We start from the raw sequence: 24,164 nt of genomic DNA on the forward strand, positions 1-24,164 counted from the left end.
GCTGAACAAACACGAAATGAAAATCAGTATTTAATTACATAAACGGTAGATAATTACAGACACACAAAGCTCGGTGACTTCACAAAATATAATTATGTCACACAACTAGCAATTATGATTATTATGAACGATTTTCAACCAAAACCAAGCAAGGTTTCCATTAAAAGCTCATTTAAAATTAATGCTAAGTATGCACGGACCTTAGGAAAGCCTTTGACAGTGTTGACATCATTAATTTATCCACAAAACTGATATGACATATTTCACGGCAGTCTAGTCTCATTATTTGGCTGAAAATTGACATAAGTGGACGATGCTCAGCATGAGAATAATAATGCAGGCATTTGTTTTAGTTTTAATACTGTTTGAAAGACAGGCGTTCGCCAGGGACCATACTTTGGTCCATTTCATAAAAAGTTACGTTCAAAATGAAGAGAAACCTACTATTTTGATTATGAATAATCTTTGTTGGGAGAAAAGTGAGTAGAATTTTAACTTTCATTTTGATTTGTATACTTTCATTTTTTTGTTTTTTTTTCTATAGAGAACTATATTATGATTGTCCTTTTTCTCAGAGGTAATGGTAAGATTAGCAAATGAAATGTCTAAAATCGGAAGCAGGTCGTCCACATCAATGGGCGTAGATTCAAGATACTATTACCATGATTTTCTATACCTGCTTGATCTGGATTGTCCAGGAGCTGAAGATATTATTGCATTGGTAAATCATATCCTTACTTTGCCTTTTTAGTTGTTTGTTTTGTTATTTAAAATTTTTCTTTCCAATATAAACCTACAGTTTTAGTTTGTAAACCCTAAAGTGGCTCATTCTTGTCTGCCTGAGAGCTACAAAAGTATTGATGGAATCCCATCATTTTAACGTTAGAAGCGGACTCATTTGGAACACTTCTTTAACTTATAATAGTACTCGTTAACCTACGCTAAAACATTGTAAAGGAAACCAAACATATTTTATATGTAGATGTATGTTAATATAATGTAGATAATAGGCTGATAATTCAATAGTTCTTATTTTAAAGGCAACAGCAAGAAACCTTTTTCGTTCGCCATACCGCTGGCTGGTGATCACCGCCTGGTCTAAGAACGCTAACATTGCCGCTTTATGGAACAGTCCCGTGCTAGCAGACAGTGACTTGGTACTGGCTGCGGGGAGTGGTGGTGTTCTGAAACTGGTTGAACGTAAGTACATAATAAGTGAATAGATGTTTTATCTATCTAATAAAACCTGCTAATGTTAATCATCCTCGCGGCTATTTCTTGATAATTCAAGGTCGTGAATCCGCTGTATAATTTCCTTTCGTGGTTGTGATCCTTGGCATTCATTAAGGTTAATTTGAATAATTTAGTCATCATTTAGTTATGATAGATCTTCACGTAATTCACGCAAAAAAGAGATAAAATAATTATCGTCCAGATCAAGTTCTGGGATAGTTACCTCCTCTAGTTCACTATAGTGATTAACCTTCATCTAGACACACGGCAGTGTGTCCGCCAAGTTCGAGCAAAAAAAAGCGACACACCGGCCGTGGGTTATATTACACGAACGAAAAATAGTTACTTTTTAATGATGTTACTTGGCAAATTTTAATAGAAAATGATATACTTGATTCATTGCGTTTAGTAGGTTTATAACAAGGTGTGTGAAAGCTTGCCAAGTAACATCATTAAAAAGTAACTATTTTTAACTGAGGTATGTTTATGGAACTTGGTACTTATTCAGATCTCACTTCTTTTATAGGCGAAGCATTCCCATATTATCGAACTTGGCAGCCTTTCACATTTTTGTTTTGGGTGGGATTTCATTAACTTCAACCTTTTGAACTTTTTTTTTTATTGCAGATGTTTTATTTTATTATTACGTATTCATTTATATACAAACTTACTATTCTACTTCGAATATTATATTTACTTTTGAACCAATCTTTCGAAGTCCACAAACCGTCTCCTAACGGCACCATGATCTCAACACTACGCGGCTTCTACAACGGCAGTCTATACGACGTGAGGCCTCACCGGGAGCTGTTCCGAAGACGCCGTGACGTCATGGGCCATACCATCACCATGTCTAACGTTATTCAAGATAGTAATACCACGGTTTATCATCTGCCGAGAGAGGATGGGATGTGAGTTCAAGATTTTTAATTTGGATTTGATGAAGTTCTTCTAGCTAAATGTTTCCGTCGATCAGTGGCGGATTTATCGCAGTCGCTACACTGTTGGCATGCCGACAACCCTGATGTACTTGTGACGTTATACTTATTTATTCTTTTTAGATTTCTACTTTAATTAGTCCCGATATATAGTCTCTTTCGTTCCTGTTATAAGCTCCCTTATGAGCTTCCTTATGTACTATTCTTATACACTATCTTTAATGTACATCCTCTTATATTCACTTGTGTACATTCTTGCTTTCTATAATCTCTTTAAGTCTACTCTCTCTAAAGAAGAACCAAAAATAGTAATGTATTTGAGTAGGCACCTACATCGCATATTTTTTTCTTCTAAAAAAATGTGTCATGATAAGATTTTGGCAATAAGTCCTAGATCATTAAATGGTAATCTCCACCAGGGAGCCTCAATACGACTCGATATCAAAGATCTGCTGGATGAACGTGAAGCTAGCATTCCAAATGTTAAACGCTACTCCAGGGTACGTGTTTAGCTACCGATGGGGATACAAGGTCAACGGCAAGTGGTCTGGCATGATAGATGATATCCATTCTGGGAGAGCTGAGTTGGGTAAGCCATTTCTTAGAGCTTAGCGGACCTACCTGCTAAGGTATTATATAGGTACCATAGAAGTCTGTCAACTTCTTAAAATAGAGCTGCTTTGGTAATTACTGCTTTAACACCAGCGGAGTATGTCGTGCGTTGCTAAACGTGTATTACATTTAGCGGTCAAAAAATCTCGGTTTCAGGCGGCGTCTTTTGTACTGGAAGGTACTTAGTTGTGTAACGCCCGGACGATCTGAACGTTTTCGCACGAAATCATGATTTTTTTATTTTGCAAAACGTCTAAATTCACCAGTTTTTTAACTAAACTTGTGTAGACCCTACGCATTTTTAGAAGCTTCAGCTTCAGTGGCGGATTTACCAATAGGCCAAGTAGGCCAGTGCCTAGGGCGGCAGATTTAGAGGGGCGGCAAATTTTGCTAATTTTTTTTCAGTTTTTTTTTTAGAATTATACGAGTACACAATCCATATATAAATAAACGATTAATAAATGCACTGTAATATATGCTTAGGTTTATGTGATCATGAATTTTAAAATATTCCAATAGCGTTTCAATAAAAATAAATTGAAAGATCCGCTCGCTTCGCTCGCGGTTCCTTCATCATTTCTGGTTTATTCTGCGCTCTTTGAGTCCAATCTAACAAAAAGTTAAAGCACCGAAGTAGCAAAAACAACTGACGCTCTACGCTGACGATTTCTAAGCTGTTCAGGAGGTGGAGGACTTTTGTGTCCCAAATAATTTCGCTTTTGTGTCCCAAAACTCAAAAAATTTCGCGCTCGCTGCGCTCGCAACTTTTTCACTTTACATTGGTTTTTTTCAAACTTGTTTGAGTATTTTTGTGTTCCAAGACTCAAAAATGTTTAGATATCATTGCGTCCCAAAAATCACAAATTTCGCGCTCGCTACGCTCACGGCTTTTTTACTTGACACTGGTTTATAACTTTGCAGTGGTATGACTCCGGTTTCTTTATGTTAAACCTAGCAAAAAGCACCATGAATGATTTCTACACGGTTTTTAAGTACTTCAATTACAATTTTAGTCCGTGATTATATTGTGTCGTTTTTTTTGGGGGGTGTGCTCAATAGGTAGTCCGCCCCGGGTGCCACCCGATGCGGCGTACGCCACTGATCATAGTATCCGAACGAATGAACCGATTTCAATTTAGTTTTTTTTTTGGTATTACAGGTGTTTTACGGGCGAGTGTTCTTAGACATGTTTCCTGAAAATCAATTGAGCCGTTTAAAAGTTACAGAGGTTTTACGCTTTAAAGTCGCTGCCAGATAAACTTGTTAGGTCAACATTAAACTCTTCGTTACATAGCGGGTTGCAAAAATAATCTAGTAACTGACAGAAATGTCATCATTAAGTTCACAATCATTAGGGGCGGCAAAAATTGAATGGCCTACTAGCGGCAAATTTGTAAATCCGCCACTGTTCAGCTTCCACTAAAGAGTAACCCAACCATTTCCACTTTTAGGTACAAACTGCGTAGTATCAGACATAGAGCGTTTAGACGTGGTTGCCTACACTGACCGTCTAGCTCCCTTCAGAGTTCGCTTCGTATTCCGACAGCCGCCTCTGCCGTATGTCGCGAATATATTCTCCATGCCTTTCTCTAAGAACGTCTGGATCGCCATGTCTGTGTGCGCTGTGTTGAGTACGGTGACTGTGTATTTAGCGGCTAAATGGGAAGCTAAGGAAGGCAAGGTAAGAGATTTTGATTAAGTATATGAAGTTGTGACATTTTCAGCTACCTACTACAAAATTTAAAAGGTCGCTCACAGTGCCAGGAGACAGTGTCAGTTCGGTTTCGCAGGGGCGCTCCTGCTGGGCATTTACTACTCTTGCTGTAGGTAATATGGTTAATCCGGCACTGATGATAGACCTAGTCACTGCAATAAATAAAATAAATAACAGGCAGAGCAAATATTGTTTTTTTCCAGGGTCCGACACAATTGGACAGCATTGGTGATGCGATGCTGTTAACGTTTAGCGCAATAGGCCAGCAAGGTTGTGTCATGGAGCCCAGAAGACTATCAGGTCAGTTCTTCGGTGTCAAATTTTAAGTGGTAGAAGGTAATGTTATATTAAAGCTTTTGTTATCTTGAAATATCTATAAATACCCACCTACAAAAGATATGGCAATTTCTCTAAAGAAGTTGATGATTGTGATAAATTGGTACTACCTAGGTGTATTTCTGTGAAGTATGTGTTTATGTACGTCGTAGGTCGTATGATGGTGTTTGTGCTGTTCACGGCGCTAATGGCGCTGTACGCGGCGTACTCCGCCAACATCGTGGTGCTGCTACAGGCGCCCTCCGACTCCATCCGCAGCCTGCCGCAGCTCGCCAACGCTAAGATCACCCTCGCCGCCAACGATGTGGATTACAATCATTTTGTGTTCAAAGTAAGCAATCTCTCTATGGAATTTGGATAGGTCGGTACAGCTTGGCAAAAAAGAGTGTGGAATAAATGAGGTCAGCACTATCGCACCTGTGGCAACCCGGAGTACTACGACTCACAGATTTTGATATTTGTTATTTTTGAAGATATTCAATCCTAAGTAGGCGATGTCCCTTGGACACTTCAATGTCCAGTATTAACGATGTTAACAATTTTTATTTGATTTTGATTTTTAGTTCCAACTGTCACCGCGTCAGACTCTTTTTTGCCAAGCTGTACCTATGTTATCCAAGAAATAATTTTACCAAACACACAACGTCAAACAGTGCACACCAATGGCGAATGTGTACACAAATACCTATTCTTTGTAAATATAATTGATTTTAAGATTTTGTGAAAGGACATTGTTCAATTTTGGCCTAAGAACCGATGTGAATATAAATTATACTATAATTTTTATTTATTTTTATATTGTTTGAAACATATTTTAGTATTCCACGGACACTTCAAATAAATAAATTCCAAATAAAAAGTAGGGTCACAATTATTGATGCCTTATAAAATGTTTCCGTCAGCCAGTGCTGCCAGTTTCGGAAGTTTTCGGGATTTCGGTAAATACGGATCGAATTGAGAACCTACTTTCCAAAGTCGGTTATTAAAATTAGTTGGTAACACTTTATTCATTTAAATACCTAAACTGACTAGCTAGAAAAAAGCTAGTATTCTGTATAATGTTTTAAGATGGTTTTGAGCGAATCGCGAATTTCTAGCTTGGCATTCGAGTAGGATTATAGTTTTCGTAATTGGCAACACTGGTGTACTTCAGTCAGTTTGCTAGAAGTCAGTTTGATTGGTTTGATTGCTTTGCGACTATCGTTTCTTTTGTGATTTTCTATGCGTTTCATGGTTTTATTCTAACAACTTTGGCTTGATTACGGACTCCGATTAGATTGCGTACTTGGTAGTCTCGGCTTTGTGTAAAGAACTGGATTTTACTAGCATTTTCGGATATTGCTCTGTCTGTGATCGAATTTAGTTATATTATAATTACAACAATGGATGCAGAATATAGTATATTGTATAAATTGTGGATCTGCTGGAGGTTCTTTGGTATTAGAAAACGAAGATATACCTACTTCGTTGCATACAACAATGGACTGTTCCCCGTATGGTAAGTGGTCTACGAAAGTGTTTTTCTAATTTTGATAAGAATGTTACTACCTACTTATGTTTTCATAAGCACACAATTTCTCGGTTTTCAAATCAATTGCCACAATTGCAAGTTACTTGATATTTACTAATGATTTTTTGTATTTATTATTACAGGTTGAAGCTCATGACCTTATATGTACGACGTGTTGGTCTGAAGCAGTCGAGCATAATAAGAAGCAATGCACTGTTGGACGCAATTGTGTACTTTGTAAGAAGCTCCTACCATCAGGCATACTGTTGCAATTGTATCGTTGGGCGTAGAACAGTGGGCTGTTGTGCCCACATAATGACTATTATCTGGTATTTAAGCTGGGCGAGATACCAAAGCTCAGTTCTTAGATATATTATTGAGAAATATTGATGATTAAAAACCTTTAATTGAATATAAATATTGTTTTTATTGCACATCCTCGAAAACCTCTTTCATTGTTATTGGTAAACCTTACTTTAACTGTTATTTTGTGTGGTAATGACATTTTTAGTATGGTCTGTGCCTTCTTGGTAATAGACCGCGGGTTCGATTCCCGCCTTATGGCATGTAGATAGCTAGGTAACTGTCTAATATAAAAGTAGTAACAATCATTTAAATAAATAATTCTCCATCGTAATAATATCGATATTTTATGAATTGTGGTGAATGGAACTCTTCCATTTTGGAAACTTATGCGTTTTATCACAAATCCAAAGTGGATTCACTATATATTAAGAAACGTAACGTTGAAAGCAAAAGCGTTTAGGTAGTTGTTTTTCATAAAAATTCTAAGCATTTATGAAAACTAGTCACACGCCCCGTCTTCGCACGGTGGCAATGTAAAACCTTGGTGTAAACCTTCCTCTTGACCTACTCTATCTATTAAAAAAAATCGCACCCAAATCCATTGCGTAGTTTTAAAGATCTAAAGCATTCAAAGGGACAGACAGAAAATGCAACTTTATAAAATGATCATTGTCAAAGAATTATCTTAAACTTGACTATTTACTATCTCTTTTCCTAGTATCTAGTAGAGTAGTCTTTTCCTAGATCTAGAAGAGAACATATAGAGCTGTACATAGTATTGTTGATTTTTTGTATAGTGTAGTTTGATAATACTACTCTGATATTTCACGCAAGCTTGGTTATTTTTTATTTATAACCTCAAAATATTAACTTTTTTCGTAATTATTTTAGTTTCCTGAAGTGTCCGTTCGTGAAAACTTATTTCATAGGATTCCATATAATTTTAAGAGTTTATAGAAGTCACTTTCCATTCGAACGGTTCTTAGGCAGAACATGTATGGAGCCGGAACAATGTCCTTTATGAATATTTCAGCTCCACAAAGACCCGGTGCGTGAAATCGTTTACAAGAGAATAGACCCAGAGAAAGGAAAGAAACATTTCTACGATCTCAATGAAGGAGTCGAGAGAATTAGACAGGTAAAGTTCATGCAATTCTTCAAACTTCATTCAAATATTTATTACGATCATGAGTGATACATAGGTGTTACAAGGTACATAAAAAAACTTTTTAAATTACTGGATATCTAAAACTAGAAGAAAAAAAAAAAAAAAAAAAAAACATGTTACTGGGTATCCAAAAGAAACTTTACATTATGCTTACCTTGTCGTTTACCTATACGTATATTATTTTCTAAAAAGTTGTGTTCTAACACCATGCCTAATCTCCTCTCATCACACCAGGGTCTGTTCGCTTTCCACTCGATAGTGGAGCCGGTATACATGAGGATCGAGCAGACGTTCCTGGAGACGGAGAAGTGTGATCTCATGGAGGTGGACTTCCTCAACAGCTACGATAGCTTTGTGCCCGTGAGGAAGGAGTCGCCTTATTTAGAGCTTTTGAGGGTCGTGTGAGTGGATATTCTTGTTTTTTTTTTCCTAGCTGGTTTCTTCTCATAGCTAAGGATCAAGCCTCCTAATGGTGAAATATTTACCTGTAATTGTGATTCGGTAAATATTTGCAGAGTGCTGCAGTAACTAGGTGTTCCCAGCAATAACTTATCTCGATGTTTCTTGAAGCTGCCTTTTTGCCATGAGCAAATTTAAAATTAAATAGATAACTACTTACACAAATGACTTTATTTCTTTAGTTTTTCTGTATATAATTTACAATCATGCGAATCGATTGATTAGCACGAAAAACTGAGGATTTTACTAACCTAATTGTCTGTTGTTTTGCATGCAGGTATGAATTTGGTAAGAAAGAGGACATCCATGCCCATATTAGCACATAGTTGTGCCCTATAGCAGCCGTTCCCAAATGGGGTTCCGCGGAACCCTGAGGTTCCGTGACAGGCCCTCAGGGGTTCCGTGGAAAATTCATGATTTCCATATGGTAAATCGTTTCACTTTTGACAATATTATATTATTATTCATTTTCAATTAAATTGTTTTAAATATTGCATTCCAAAATTCCATTTTGGCACCATGTAGGTGGGTACCACTCGGGAGTGTAAGTCTCGTACTTTCGCGACAAGTGGCGGGGGAAGGCCACGGCAGCAGATAATTAAATTCCGTTTTTTAACAAATTGTAGATTAACTTAATACCTCCAGGTCTTCGGCAATCGGCAAAAGTAGGTAGCGATGCTTATTTCATCGCCAGGATTATACGTTTTCATACATTTGACAGGACGTGAAATGAAACGGCATACGAGTATTTCCAGTGGCTATTTTTACCATGAATCAAAGTGTGACATTATTTCCAATTTTTGCACCTTCGCGAATCCGAAAATTTCGCGCTCGCTTCGCTCGCGACTCCATGTTACGTGTGATGCTTTTAGGTTCGTTTCATTGCTCAAGTATCCAACACCGAAAAAATTTCGCGCTCTTGCGTCGAGTTTTCCTTTGATGTTTATTTATTATTCCTCTGGTTCAGAAAAAGCAATAGCGCTTTCTTCGCTAGCTGCTTATTCATTTGCATTTGCTTTTTTTGTGGATTGTACTTTTTGAGACCTTATTAATTTACAGTGGTTTTGTTTATTTTGTGTAGGTACTTAAACTAAAAAAAATTCGCGCTCGCTTCGCTCGCGATACCGGCTACCACTGAATGTCTTTCAATGCTAGCGGGTGCTTGGAACTTCTTCTTTTAGTTAAAAAAAATCGCGCTCGCTTGCCTCGCACCTGTACAAACCCAATCTATTTCTTTTTGCGTTTACTTTGTCAGTCTTCAAACTGAAAACTATTCACATAATACACAAAGTCAAGGGCGGCTAAATTGTTTTCTGGCCCTTGTGGCAGATAGGTAGCTATGCTACGCCTGAGTATAATGAATATGTCTCTAACCATATAACCATTTGGTGCGCTACCACACACCACGAGCCGTACCTAAGTGTATTTACGTTTTTAGTTTACTTCTTACTTAAGGTAAGGTTCCGCCGAAAAATGGTGAAACGAAAAGGGTTCCGAAGCCAAAAGAATTCGGGAACCGCTGCCCTATAGAATGTCCTAAGCCGACTGGCTTTTATATCCATTTACTAAATCCGCTATTTCCCCAGTTTCAAACAGATCCGCGAGTCCGGTATCCAGTCAGCCCTATCCAAGCGTCTCCAAGTGCCGAAGCCGCACTGCACCAGCAAGATGTCCTCGTTCAGCAGCGTGGGGCTGATGGACATGAAGCCTGTGCTCATACTCATGCTGTACGGCGTCTGTCTGTCCGTCACCATCGCTGCTGCCGAGATCCTTGTGTTTAAACTGTGAGTGTCCAAACGACTTCAAGTGCACCCCACTCCACACAAGTGCTTCAAGTGCACATTGAGTTGAATTTGGAATGACTTACTCCTTGACCTTGACTTGCAGTTGCAGTGTAGTAGATTAGAAACTTCAACTTTGAAGTAATATTTAAAAACTGTTGTTTAATCAAATACCTTTCTGGATTATATGCGTATTGTCTCTTTATATGACTTGTCTGAGTAAAAAATATTAGCGACAAAATTACTACATAGTTTTATTTTACAGGAGCGAGCATCGAAAAAAGTACAAAGTGGAGGCAACGGATGATCTACCATCACCATAAATATTATATTTCTTTTCTTTTATTCACTGTAGTGTTTAGTAGGTACATAAACAATTTTTCCCATTTTGTAGTATCTTGTATTTCAAATAAGGATGAAAAGGTAAAATGAAACAAAGACAGCCGTTAAAGGTTAATTTAATTGTACTAGCTAGGTTCAAAACATTTTAAATGCTCATTCATAAACCAAAACCGTACACAAAGCAAGTAGCACACCGAAATAGTAATAATGTTGAAAAATGCACAAAAATTAAAATATTCTTGAAAACTTGCTGATATTTTTTCCTTGACCTGTCTTAGATACACATTTAGGCCTTTTATTTTTCAAATTTAATCAAAGAGGATTCAAACATTAAGCGTAAAATATCAATATTACATTGCTCTTAATTTCGTGAAAATATTTCAGCTTGCAAAAAGCACAAATAAGTTAAAAGTTGACGTCATTTTAGTGCCTATACTTTAGTAACTAGTTTCGGCATGCCTTAACATAATTATAAACTTTAGAAGTTGACAAGCTTAAGTTTACTACTCAAAATAAATTACTACGAGAGACGGAAAGGTAAAGATTTTCTTCTCACTGGAAATACAGCAAAATTTACCATAATCGGTACTGAACCGCTTAAGAAAGCTAGAAATTAACTTCTTCAGTATTAAACCATACATTACCTAATCTAGCCCAACGCTGGGTAAAGTACTCAACACCGCTAAAATTTTAATATCAATTTTATTGCTAAAAACACAAAATCATCACTATTTTTTTTTACTAAAAAATCGAACATAACCTATTCATATAAAATGCGAGGTTCATGGAATTCTTTGCCCAGCAGTGGGTGTCAAATGCCAATAAAACTGAAATTCGGTGACTTACATACTATTTAAACTAGTTTTAACTAGATCCGTAAGTATCTAGAGTTCTAAATAAATAATTGAAAAACTTCCGACAGTTTACACAAAGTTGGAACAATACTTTTATTTCAATCTAACCCTTTTTGTTCTAAACTTAAGGTTGGTTTTTGAATCGTTCGTGATGAAATTTAAACATACTCTGATACATGAATTTCGTATTTTATTAGAATTTTTAGCAGCAGATCTTTTATAGAAACAGAATTGTTAAATAAATAAATAAATGCTTTTATATATTAATTTTTACGATATTTTTATAATTTACCTGCTAGTCTAATCTTCTCGACACACAAAAAAATACGAAATACAAAAAAATTCATAAAAATGTTTTACCCTTATTTAAACCAACAATTACCTATTTTCATTTCTTCAATCAATACAGAACTTTCACCAATAATTTTCCTTCAAAATACCCCACTTTCACGAACGATTCAAAAACTAATTTTTCCTCTACTTCATCAGTTCACTGTCTTCGGCCAAGGTCTTGTTTTTGACGAGCGAGTTGAGATGGTCTATGAGTCCCTGTATGGACATCTCGCCGTGCACTTTGTTGTCGCGGGTACGAACGTTAACCGTGCCTGAAGTCTTCTCGCGGTCGCCGACAACTGTAAAAAGGGTATTCGTTTTAGTTTTAAAAGATAAGGTTTTTGAAGAACTCGTGGCAAAGTCAAATCAAAGCAGAGGGGATCGAACTATTATATTATACATATAAGGCAAAGCTACGACTGGCGCGGTCGGGGTGACCGTCTTGTCATAACGAAGTCTACCCTGTTTTGGAAGGCACCATAATTTTTTTAAGGCAGTTTCATGAGTAAAGCTAAACCCTTGAAGCCAAAAGCCGGTATATAAAACTTATGTATGGTAGCGAAACTCAATCGATTTTACATACTTTCATCAATCTCTTTTATAAACTTTATAATAAATGTGTCAAACTAGCTAGGAAAGGGTGAAAAAGTAGGCGTTTTCGGAACTGTCCAATATAATTTGCAGTGAAAAAGAGTAATCAATTCGACTTGGCCTTACCTAAGATATAGTTGAACTGCGCGAGCTGTGCATTCCTGACTTTCTTGTTGAGCGTGTCGCCCGCGTCCGTGTCCACCTCCGACATGAAGCCTGCTGCGAACAGCTGCTGGTTCACCTGCAAGATATTGTGAACAGTAAGTAAATGTAATAATATAAAGTCGAGTCGAAAGTAGGTAAATCGGTTGAACTGATTTTGGTTAAATATAGAAGAGTTTTAGTGTATTTCTACATAAGCAAGTGAAAAGAAAGTAAAATCATTTGCTATCGCACAAGCGTAAACTCACACGAATAAAGAAGCAAAATACTTAAAACAATATAATATTTATTTTAGTAAATGTTCTGATCAAAAATACATAGGAAGTGGTAAAATACATAAGTGATGACCAGACATTATTTGGAACTCTCTTTTGTAAAATTGTCCTTCGAAAAGTACCTACTCATTTCAGCCTACTTTGAATACATTTTTACTCATTTTTATCCTCAACTATAAATAAATTTCCTTCATCAACAACACTTTTTTAGTCTTTCCAGTTATCCCACACAGACATACTTTCTAGCTAGGCTTTTATTTATTCCAACAAAAAAGTCCCATTGATACTCACATGCACAGCATAGTCATCGAACGAAGGTCCGACAGGCACGACACACACTTGCCGGGGACTGAGCCAGAAGGGCCACTTGCCCGCGTACGACTCGCTCAGTATAGCGATCATACGCTCCACTGAGCCTAGGATAGCTCGGTGAATGATTACCGGACGCTTCTTGTCGCCACTTTCACTGGAAATTAGATAGAAATGAAGGTAAAATTATCGTGTTTTTAGGGTTCCCAAAGGATAAAACAGGTTGATTATGCTAGGATTTCGCTGTCTATTTGTCTCTCACCAGTTATGTCATTTACACAGAACAGTATATAATGTAGACAATTCAGATAAGAAATACTGAAAAAACAGATAAGAAATACTGAAAACTAGAATTAACTTAAGGGGCTCTTTTGTATATCTTTTGTAGAGACTTGATTGGTGCATGTCATAAGTAAACATTTAAGGCAGTCATTATGTAAAACTCTAGTAGTCAGCTATATCCGGTAGTTTGAAGCCGATGTCAATATACTGTAGAAGCTATGTGTCAGGAGATTTGCTTATTTAGGAATGTGACATAAACTCCATGTCAAAATTCTACCTTTTTAGATTGCTTATTGAAATTTACCAATAGTTATTAATATACTAGGTATATAATTACCTAACATAAGTAAGATTGAATCTCTCCGGCAGTTGGAAGTCTAACTGTATGGTTGCACACTGATGTGATCGTCTCAAGGCGTCCTGTATGGTGATGTCTATCTTTGGACCGTAGAAGGCACCGTCGCCCGGGTTCAATTGCCAGGGTCGACCGAATTTGTTCAGTGAGTCTGCTAGAGCCTGTAAAATAAACAACGATTTAAAATTTTTCCTCAGAATTTCGCAGTATGTAAAGCTATTTAAATTTTAAAAATATGGGCAAACCTGTTTAAACTACAATTAGTAATTTAAGCTTAACAAAGTTTGATTGTAAAAACATACCATGGGATGAATAAAACTAGAATAATTTTGTCACACAAATGCAAAAAAAGCAGTGGTACATAATTTCATTTTCCCTAACAGCTATGCTATAAAGGACAATGGGCGATTCCGGTCCAAATGTCCACCACGAACGAGACCTATATGGCTAGATAGCCCGTTAAATATAGAACATTTTTTGTTATGAAAGTAAAAAAATATATAATGCCAGAAAAAAGTTATAGCAAAATCAAATAAAACATTTTATAGATTTTTTCAATTACTTTTCGTGATGTTCGATTTTTGTACTTTCTGTAACTTCTGACAAAATAGAATTGTTCATTATTAGAGAGAAGACACCACCAGCTACATCGAACTTTCTGAGATCCAGGAACCGCTGAGTATATTCAAGCACTTCTGATGCCTCAATAGGCATGATGACAAATTTTTAAATTCCTTTGTATGATGTAGGTATACGTCTATTTTATATGAAAAATTATTAATTTTAAGAAAATGCGAAGTTTTTTTATCAAATAATTGCATTTTTCTCTGTCCACTTTGAATCCGGCGCGAAAACGCTTGTCAGTGTCATGTCGTCACTTGTGACGTCACGACTGAAATTACAAGACGCAAGTAAACAACGCTCGTGCAATAATTAAGTTTTTTGTGTTATTAAATATGAATTCGAAAGGGCATAGGTGTTGTGGGGTCCCCCAGTGTAAGAACACATCCAAAACAACTCCTGATAAGTTATTTGTGTACGTTCCTCACAATAAAAAAATACGAAACAAGTGGCTTAAACTTGCAAGGCGAGATTCAAAAGCAATATTGCCCAGGGTACCTACAACTTTATTTTTGTGAAGATCACTTTGATGTAAGTTATTACATAGTTCTCTAGATTCTAGCATAGTTTATAATGTAAATAACTATTTCGAGGTTAGGTTTCATCTCTCATTGTTTTTTAATTAAACTAGTATATAAGTATACTAGTTTAATTAAAAAACATAGAAGTTTTAACATTTCTGAATTCAGCTGAACAAAAATCTTTATTTGATGCCACAAACTTTCCCAGCATTATGATATCAATTCTAGGCAAATTAGCGCTGTTTGCCTTGATAAATCCGGGCTCCATAACTCGTGTTATAAACAATTAATTAATTAAAAACAAAGATCGCAGTGGAAGTTCACAATAACGAAATGTTACATTCGCGCGAGTTGTTTTGAGAGATGACGTCACGAGCTCTGATTGGTGTTCAAGATATCATGGCGGATTGCCTTATTTCGTAATTTTATTTTATAAAAATACATATTAATCACATTATTAATAAAGAAAACAATGCGCGTTTTATATTCCAAGCTTCAAGTTTAATTTAATAAATATATTATTTTAATGATTTTTGATTACTGTCATCATGCCTATTGGTTAGTGATTCGTACATCCATCTGGCAAAAAAATATGGGCTGTTTATATGCAAATGTGTCTTACTCTTCTTAGTTTAAGATAAAGTGCGGAAATGGAAGTGGAATAAAATAAAAAATCATAATGATAACATACAAAAAAATATAACCGACTTCCCAAAACACTAAAAAGCAAAAAAAAAATTTGAGGTGCATCGGCCTAGAAGTCGGTGTCTAATGGATGTCCCACAATTAATTTTGCCGCCGACTTCTAGGCCGATGCACCTCAAATTTTTTTTTTGCTTTTTAGTGTTTTGGGAAGTCGGTTATATTTTTTTGTAAAAGTTTTTTATTTTGAGTTTTTCAGTGAAACGAATAGGTCACTATCCACATAACTGGAAAGTTCTCATTGATACGAAGAATATAAGCCCAAACACGAGGTAGTTTTCATTTTGAGTTATCGAGCTCCCTCGACCTTCTCTGGTCTCCATCATCAGGTCAGCTCCAAACCTTCACTGTTGAATAGTGCTATCAGGCATACATATGAGTGTTAAGGTTGAAGCTGTGCTTGAGCGGCACAAGCAGGAGCTGCGGGTCACGGAGATGAAAATGCTGCGCTGGATGTGTGGAGTTACGCGGAAAGACCGCGTTAGGAACTCGCGCATCCGCGGCAGCCTTCATGTCCGTGACATTGCAGACAAACTGCAAGAGTGTCGCTTACGCTGGTACGGACACGTTTTACGGAAACCGGCCACTTACGTGGGGAACAAATGTCTAGCCATGGCGCCTCCGCCCGGCCGGGGCAGACTGGGTAGACCCAGGAAATGCTGGCTTGACGTTGTAAGGGATGACATGCGTGCCAATGGACTAACCACCAGGGATGCCGAAGACCGAGCGAAGTGGAGGAGAAGAAGCAGGAAAGCGGACCCCGGGCCCGGAAGGGCAACCGGGACAACGCTAGGATGATGATGAAGGTTGAACCCTATGTATGCTTACAACTTTCGAAAGTTGCCCTCGATTACTCAGGGTTTCCATCATCAGATCCTGACCTGATGACTATGGGACCAACTGGCAGCTATTCCGCGTCGAACAAAAAAAGAATCACGTAAATCGGTCTATAAACCTCGGAGTAATCGATGTACATACATAGAAAAAAAAAAACATACCGGCCGAATTGAGAACCTCCTCCTTTTTGGGAAGTCGGTTAAAAACTACCGAAAATTAAGAATATATTTTTGGCTATAACTTTTTTTTGGCTTTCTTTTTTTTACTTTCTTAGTAAAAGTTACTCTAAATTAAGCGGACTATTTAATTATATAGGTCTCGTTCGTGGTGGACATTTGGACCAAACTTCATACATTCTTGCCCAATCTCCTTTTAAGCGCCTATTTTAGCAATGATTGTCTATCCTTCTATTTTTTAAAGGCTTAGTGAAAGTTCTCTTCAGTTTGTTTTTCAATACAATATATTAGGCAAAAAGTGCTAAATATGCATACCTTTTCAGCCTGGTCCCACGTAGCGAGGTCTCCCAGGTACTTCTCAGGCCTCGTGGACAGCTTCAGTTGGAAAGTGAAGCCGAAGGTTGTGTACACATGATCGAGGAACTCTAGGCACGCAATCTGTGGAATAAGGTTTAGTCTTGTTCATAAATAAATATAAACAATATTTAATTGCTACTAATGTATTGTCGTCATTTGAACAGTGTGGCAGTCATTATGGGTACTCAGAAACCAGACAGTCTGACAATCAATTTTTTTGGGTTGTCCGGTAACTGGGTTGAGGAACCCAGCTACATCCGGTGAGACTTGAAGCCGAACCCAACATAGTTCCGAAAAGCCTAGGTAGATAAGGGCAGGGTAATGCAGTCACAACAACATACCATCTCCTGCTCGATATGTTGCGGCGTACAGAATATATGCGCGTCGTCCTGCTGGAAGCGCCGCACTCGCGTGAGGCCGGTCAGGGCGCCGCTCAGCTCGTTGCGGTGCAGGACGCCGAAGTCTGCCAGCCGGAGTGGCAGCTCGCGCCAGGACCGGGTGCGGTTGTCGAATAGTAAGCTGAAAGAGGAAAACCAGAATAAGTCTTTATAATGTGCACATAACAAAAATGAGGGAAACATTGGAATGAAGGGAAATACTTGGGCGTTCATGATCTTTGGGCGAGTGAACAGTGCAAGCGAGATTTACCCTTGCGCCCGCTATCCCCGCCGCACGTTGTAGCTCACTTGACTTAAGAGGGTTAAACGCCAGCGCACTCGCGTCGCACACACTGCGGCCACTCGAGCTCATAAGCAAGAGCAACTTTGGTGTTACTGCCTCTTGGAAGGACCTTGGTATCCCGGTGCCCAAGTACAGATCCCTAAGAGACACCCGGGCACCCGTGTGATATTTTACGGGGACCCAATTTTACCTTCGACATCGTACTTTTGAAAACCTTTTTATTGGCAAGGTCCAAGGGCCCAAAGTTAAAACGTATTTTAACTACAAAGCTACGTAGCTCACCAATGTCCGGGACAGTTCATGGGCTTGAGCGCGAAGGTCTCCTTCTCGACGTCGAAGGAGAACATGTTCTCGGCGTAGTGCGCCCAGTGGCCTGACGTCTGCCACAGCTTCGAGTTGTACATGTTCGGCGTTACCACCTCTTGGAAGCCGCGGATTCTGGAATATATTCAAAAGTTAAAGTTGAAGAAACTCTGTATTGGAAAATTGATTACTTATTCTACCTTTTAACAGGTATCTGTGGAGATCTAAGGGGGAGGCCCATGTTCAGCAGTGGACGTCCTATGGCTGAGATGATGATGTTGATTCTACCTTTTAAAGACTGCATAATATGGACAGCTGATACATACAGGGCAAGTTTAATTCAGTTCTTGAGTTTTAGCGGAAGTGATACACAATAGCTGGTTCCAATAATGAGCAACTACAACAGAGTTTTTACTATCAAGTTTGTCAAAACTATCATCCATAAGTAAAACAAATTGTTACTTTTCTAGCCAAAATCAGGAAACTGGGGAACAGTATCATCATACTAGAGATAAAGAAAGGATATAGGCGATTTTTAACCAGGTGCGCGAAGTAATTCCTTCAGGACGCGAGTGGTTCTGTGAGGATCATCTAGTACCAACATATATAAAGAACATAAAATTATAATTAGACTTACCTGTACTGCTCTCTAATGAAGTTAACGAGAGTATTGTATATGTGTGCTCCGCGCGGCTGGAAGAAGCACGACCCGGGGGACAGCTCGTGGAAGAAGAACAGCTCTTGTTCCTAAACCACATGTAGTTAATATTAGACTTTATTATGCCCTGTTTTAAGATTCAAATTGAGTTTCTCTAATGTGGAGTTGGTTGGTGTTGTTTATGATTGATTGCAGGTAATCAAAACTTATTGTTGCAGCAAATAGAACTTACTCTTCAGAAATATGGAATGTAATAAGGTGAAAGTTACTCTATAGCTCGAAGACTTTTTTATTTATCAGTAATTGGTTAACCTCTACATAAGGCAAGTATGTGTTTTTACAGTTTGGTTTGAAAGGTTATGGATAAAAATAACTTAAAATACAATAACAAGATACGTATTTACATATTGTATTTTATGAAATATTTTGCAAAAAAAATTATACAGTATCTTTAATTCAAACACATTCATGGGCTAACTTAGTATTTGACAAATACTTTTATTTTCAAAATTCAAGCCAGAATATTTACTGTAATTCCTGCAAATAACAACTCACCCTGCCGATCTTGCGATGGTCCCTCTTGGCGGCTTCCTCCTGTATATGCTCCCATTCCTTCAGCTGTTTGGGCTCAGGGAAGGAGACGCCGTAGATACGCTGTAAGCTTTCCGCGTCGGCTTTACCTTCCCAGTACGTTGCCGAGTTCTAGAGATAAAATCATATTTTTTGAAAAATTGCTCTATACTTACAACACTTCAAACCTCACGCATACCTACTCTCTAGTGTGTTTTAACTTATGAAATCCTACTATAGTATCTACCTTAGGATAAGCAAAACTTCTCAACAAGATCTGTACAAACAAATGAGCAGAGTCAAATAGCTAACTTAAAAAAAAAAACCGTTTACACGCCGCAAACTGTATATTTTATTATTAGGTCCAGGAATTTATGATGAAAAACTATATTTTAACTATGCTAAAATGTATTACATCCAAACGAAATCAAGTCAGGTTCTATTCTAGGCAGTATCTAATTTGTGTGGGTTTTCCATGCAAAAAATATTTTTAGTCTTAAAATAGGTATGGCAAACCAATGGCTTAAACTACCTACAGTGCTCAATTTCCTACACACAAGGAAACACAACAAGGAAATATTATACCAAACTAAAATCGAACATACCTTAGTAACTTTCAAGGCCTTAACCTTCCCCGTATGCCTGACATGGGGCCCCCTACACAAATCAATGAGGGGCCCACATCTATACACCGTAGTAGTAGGGGTGTTAACTTTCTCGTTCAAAATGCGCACTTTGAAAGGGTTGTAATCAAACATTTCCAGTAACTGTTGTTTAGTCAACTCTAGACGTTCAAAAGGCTGCTTTTCTTTTGCTATTTTCTTTACGAGGCCTTCTAGAACGTGGAAATCGGTTGATGAGATCTGTGAAAAAGTCATTTTTGATTAGATTTTTCTTCTATGTTTTATTTATTTTTTGTTCTTTTATTTTTGTACCTACTGATATGACTGTGTTGTCTTTATGTTTAGAATGTTTGTATGTATGTCCTTACCCCTTTTTCTGGATAATACATGTCGTAATAGAAGCCTTCATCAATAGGAGGTCCGTAGCAGAGGCAGCCTCCGTAAACCTGTAGAAAGAAATATTGCCTTAGTCTTCAGAATCACTGATTTATTTACCTATTAAAAAATATATTACTTCATTCAATCAATCAATCTTTAATTGTAAACATATTCCTGCTAAATCCTGTAGCATGTATAAAATGAGAAAACCAATTCCCGTTATAATAAGAGCGTATAAGATGTGGCTAAGATAATAACTGCAGCGGATGGTTGTTCAATTAACTTCGCTTCATGACGCGTGCTCGAATCCGACACGAACACGAGACATGCATTCTGACGCACATACTGTGCAGTTATGCTATACGTGAAGGCATCTACAATACTATAGGAATTCTAAACAAGGTAAAAGCAGCCCAAATGAGATGAAATTAAATGCAGAGACTGTTTATCCCTAGATCTAGGGAGTTACTTATATGCTATTTTTATCCAGGTGAAAAGAGTAACTCTCCAAGATGGCCATACCTTGACAAAATAAAGTATTGAAATATGTAGTTACCCTCTCCATAGCTTCTCCCAGCATATGAGCAGAAGAGTGCCAGAACACAGCCTGAGCATCTGTATTATCCCAACGCAGCAGTTCCAGCTTGCAGTCACTCTCCAACGGCCGGTCCAGGTCCCAAAGCTCATTGTTCACCCGAGCGATGATGGTGGAGTCTGCCAGACCCTGGCTGTGAGGGAGGACAGTCATCATGAGGGCCGGAGGTGGAGAAACAGGGTGGAACTGGTTGGATTGGCTTTACTGGGAGTGTTTTGTTAGTCTGTGACTGACAGTTTAGTAAAAGACATGTTATAATGGTATTATATAACATAAGAAACCTGAATTTGAATGTTTTTGTCAGTATATGTTTCAAAAAGCAGGTAAATAAATGAAGAAGGCACAAAATCTATTCTCGGCACTGATAGTATGATTAAGCTTATGAATATTTCATATTCTAATTCATAAGGAAGTAATAGAAAAACAACATTTTTATATTTATCATAGTTCATATGTCACAAGTTACACATGCTAGAATTTGTGAATCAGATTATAGTAAAATTAAGGACATCCTGTTTTTAATAGACACCAATGACAGTAAAGCATAGATATTATTTCCATATATCAGCATGCTGCACACAGCAATTGTATATATTGGTATCAAGCATGCCTATTTAGTACATACTCTTATATAGTAATAATCTCATTATTAACAATAAATAAGAAAAATTATATGACAGGAAGCTGAGCAAATATTGTGTGAACATGTTACTCGAATATCAAACCAAATATATGGATGGTAACCATGCTAGTTTAGACATTTACCAGTGAAAGCCATCATAACAGTCCACCCTTATGTAAAGTACTTACTATTCACTCCACCACTCGCTTGTGTGCAGGTAAATAAGTAATTTATTATTATATACATGTTCTAGTAATAATTAGCTGTTATAGCTAGATTAAAAATCTTTAATTGGTGGAACTGATTAATCAATAATCTTAATTCAAGATATAAACAGTTGTACAGCACAACAAAAATTTACAAGTAGATCTATCTTCATTATTCCAATAATTGAACAAAATCATTAATTATGTCTGCAATATAAAATTAATGAACTTAATCCTATAAGAAATATGCAAAGTGTTGCAATATAAATGTTGTTCATTTAGAAAAAAGATCTAATATAGCTACCATAAGTTTTTTTGAGTGCCATAGTAATGCTATATTATTTATTTGTACATAGATAAGATTATGCTGCCATCATATTATTAACCTTTCAATCAAAATTATCATTTATACATGAAAATCTACTTTGTCACATTTTGATCAATACATATTATCATATGATGTCCTCCTAGCCGATTATCGGCTACGGCGGCTGTTCTCATGTAAGGAGATTAGCCAACTGCGCAGGACATATTATAGTGCACAAGCATTTGCGCAGACACAGGTGCACTCCCTATTCCTTCACTCTCATAGCCCGATGGGACGGGAATCCGACACGACCGGAAAGAGATCAGGCGCAGGACCGACATTTACGTGCTCTCCGATGCACGGGTGAATCAATCACCAACTTCCAGGCTTCGGGCTGCTTTGTGAAAGTCTTCTAAAACCCACAAAGCGATTTCGGCCCGACTCGGGAATCGAACCCGAGACCTCGTGCTCAGCAGCCACACTTGCGACAACTAGACCAACGAGGCAGTCAAATATTATCATATATCATTATTAATGCAATGCTAACATAATAGTTGAAGGAAATTGCATCAAGGAAATGACTCATTGCTTTGTAGCTTATCATAAGATGTTTGAATCATCACACAAATATTATAAAAGCAAGTTTTTGTGTGTAGGTTTGTTCCTTCTTCACATGTAGACTACTGGAAATATTGCTACTGTCCGCACCGGGATAAAATATAGCCTATATTACTTGCAGATAATATGGCTTTCTAATGGTGAAAGAATATTTAAAATTGGTCCAGTAGTTTTTCAGTTTATCCATTACAACCAAACAAACAAAGTTTTCCTCTTTATAATATTAGTATAGACAATTTGTGAGGTGCGGGAAGTAGTTCCCTCAGAAAGTGATAAAATAAACATTTATAGACAAGTGACAGATCACAATGTACTTGTATGAATTAGACTTTATAAATAAATCTATTACAATGTATACTTTGATAATCTCTTTCATTATTTGATTTGTTTTACTATCTATTGTCCGTTTATTGATAAAGTTTATCACAGTACTATGGAGTGCATAACATTATTTGAGTGTGTGGATATGAAAATCCATAGCAAAATGACCCAGTTTATCAGTATTACAAAACTATTTTTTTTTTCCAAAAATCTGAGAACATTTTGAGATAGTCGATTGAAATTATTGATATTAAACTGAAGAGTTTATTAGTTTATTGCTTGAATTAGCTTATCTCAATCACTACTTGAGCAACATGAAAAAATCTTCCAGATTCTTCAGAGATTCTTTGTTAGATAGCCCAAATATCAAGAGAAGCTACTTATTATTCACGTGTGGGAAGTATTTGTCTCTGGGTGTTAGTGCAACCAGTGAGAACAGCAAATACTGTTAATAATAAAAATTAACTCACCTAATTCCTTTAGCAACATCATAAGGGCTAGTTTTCCAGGCTTTAGCTTCAACAGTCTTCCCATCAGGCAAGGTCACTACTATGCTCATATCAGGCTTGCTAGCCAGCTGCTCATCATACTGAGCTTTAAACTTGTCCCACAAGGTAATACGTTTCTGAATGTATTCCGGCCAAGGGTTCAGCTCAGCGACCCCTCCGGAACCTTCTTCCGTTTTCTTCTTCTTTTCCTTCATGGCTTTAGCCTTTGACTGTTGAGAAATAGGTTTTATTGAATTATCAGCCTCCTTATTGCCTTTTGTACAAAGTTTGCCTATTTTGATGAGTCATTAACTTTTTCACTGAGAAAAAATACTTTGCTTATGCTACTGTCAGTAGAACTTTAAAATATTAGGCAATAATTAGTTTTGAGTATTAAAAGGACACCTAAATCAATATTGACTTTGGCAATTACGTGAAATCTTTTTGATTACACAGTTGTCTACGAAGCAATCGACTTAGAATACATTTAAATAACCTATTGAATACTTTTGCAGCACGAACACAAGGATTTTCTTCACAAAAACATAATTGCAATCGGCAACTTGAATTTGGAACTATCACAGCAAAAATGCCACAAAAATCAAAGACTACGATATAGAATAAGGAAATATAGGCAAAGGAAACCGCATGATATCATTCCAGCTAGTAATGCTGATGAAAGTCCTACAGACCCATGTGGCATATGCGTAGTCCTTGCAGCGGACCACACAGCCTCCACGGATGCCAATAAACTTTATCATGACTTACATAACGCACAAATATACTTTCTCAAACTAAATATAATGTTTAAAACCCTGCCTTTGAGTCAATGTTTAGTTTTTGGATATCTTCAGCAGCAGTGTCACCCATTGCGGAACGTGTCTTTCGAATTTGACAGCCGGACTAATGTTGTCAGCTGCAAAAGCGTGAAATATTTGTTATGCGCTCTGTTCTACGCAATATTGTAAGTTTTAAATAGTTTTGAAAAGTTCATGTTCACTTTTCGTTTATTTTGTACAA

The 24,164-nt window shown here is 37.2% G+C and overlaps 2 protein-coding genes across 5 annotated transcripts; one reads left to right on the plus strand and one right to left on the minus strand.

Moving 5' to 3' along the window:
* The first annotated feature begins 322 nt into the window (after positions 1 to 322).
* LOC124638069 (glutamate receptor 1-like) lies at positions 323 to 10,645 on the plus strand. Its single transcript, XM_047174885.1, has 12 exons — positions 323 to 479; positions 576 to 721; positions 1,041 to 1,200; positions 1,952 to 2,144; positions 2,591 to 2,760; positions 4,235 to 4,464; positions 4,701 to 4,797; positions 4,986 to 5,164; positions 7,683 to 7,787; positions 8,052 to 8,218; positions 9,863 to 10,060; positions 10,323 to 10,645. Exons 1-12 carry the CDS (start codon positions 323 to 325, stop codon positions 10,378 to 10,380), a joined length of 1,860 nt encoding a protein of 619 aa, XP_047030841.1. The 3' UTR covers positions 10,381 to 10,645.
* On the minus strand, positions 10,500 to 24,071 carry LOC124638068 (threonine--tRNA ligase 1, cytoplasmic). 4 transcript variants are annotated; one of them, XM_047174883.1, is made up of 15 exons: positions 23,964 to 24,071; positions 23,127 to 23,374; positions 21,393 to 21,410; positions 20,544 to 20,715; positions 19,978 to 20,055; positions 19,592 to 19,849; positions 18,972 to 19,118; positions 18,396 to 18,505; positions 17,738 to 17,893; positions 17,116 to 17,293; positions 16,733 to 16,855; positions 13,543 to 13,721; positions 12,906 to 13,080; positions 12,304 to 12,418; positions 10,500 to 11,885 (listed from the first exon to the last, which is right to left on the minus strand). In XM_047174883.1, the coding sequence occupies exons 1-15, from the start codon at positions 24,012 to 24,014 to the stop codon at positions 11,731 to 11,733; spliced, it is 2,163 nt and encodes a 720-aa protein (XP_047030839.1). In that variant the 5' UTR covers positions 24,015 to 24,071; the 3' UTR covers positions 10,500 to 11,730. The 4 variants fall into 4 exon arrangements, with proteins under 4 accessions (XP_047030839.1, XP_047030840.1, XP_047030837.1 ...); XM_047174884.1 differs by having other exon boundaries at positions 23,913 to 24,041; XM_047174881.1 differs by having other exon boundaries at positions 23,837 to 23,975.
* Between the last annotated feature and the right edge of the window lie 93 nt (positions 24,072 to 24,164).

The sequence above is a fragment of the Helicoverpa zea genome, chromosome 17, assembly GCF_022581195.2.
Source record: "Helicoverpa zea isolate HzStark_Cry1AcR chromosome 17, ilHelZeax1.1, whole genome shotgun sequence".
NCBI lineage: Eukaryota > Metazoa > Arthropoda > Insecta > Lepidoptera > Noctuidae > Helicoverpa > Helicoverpa zea.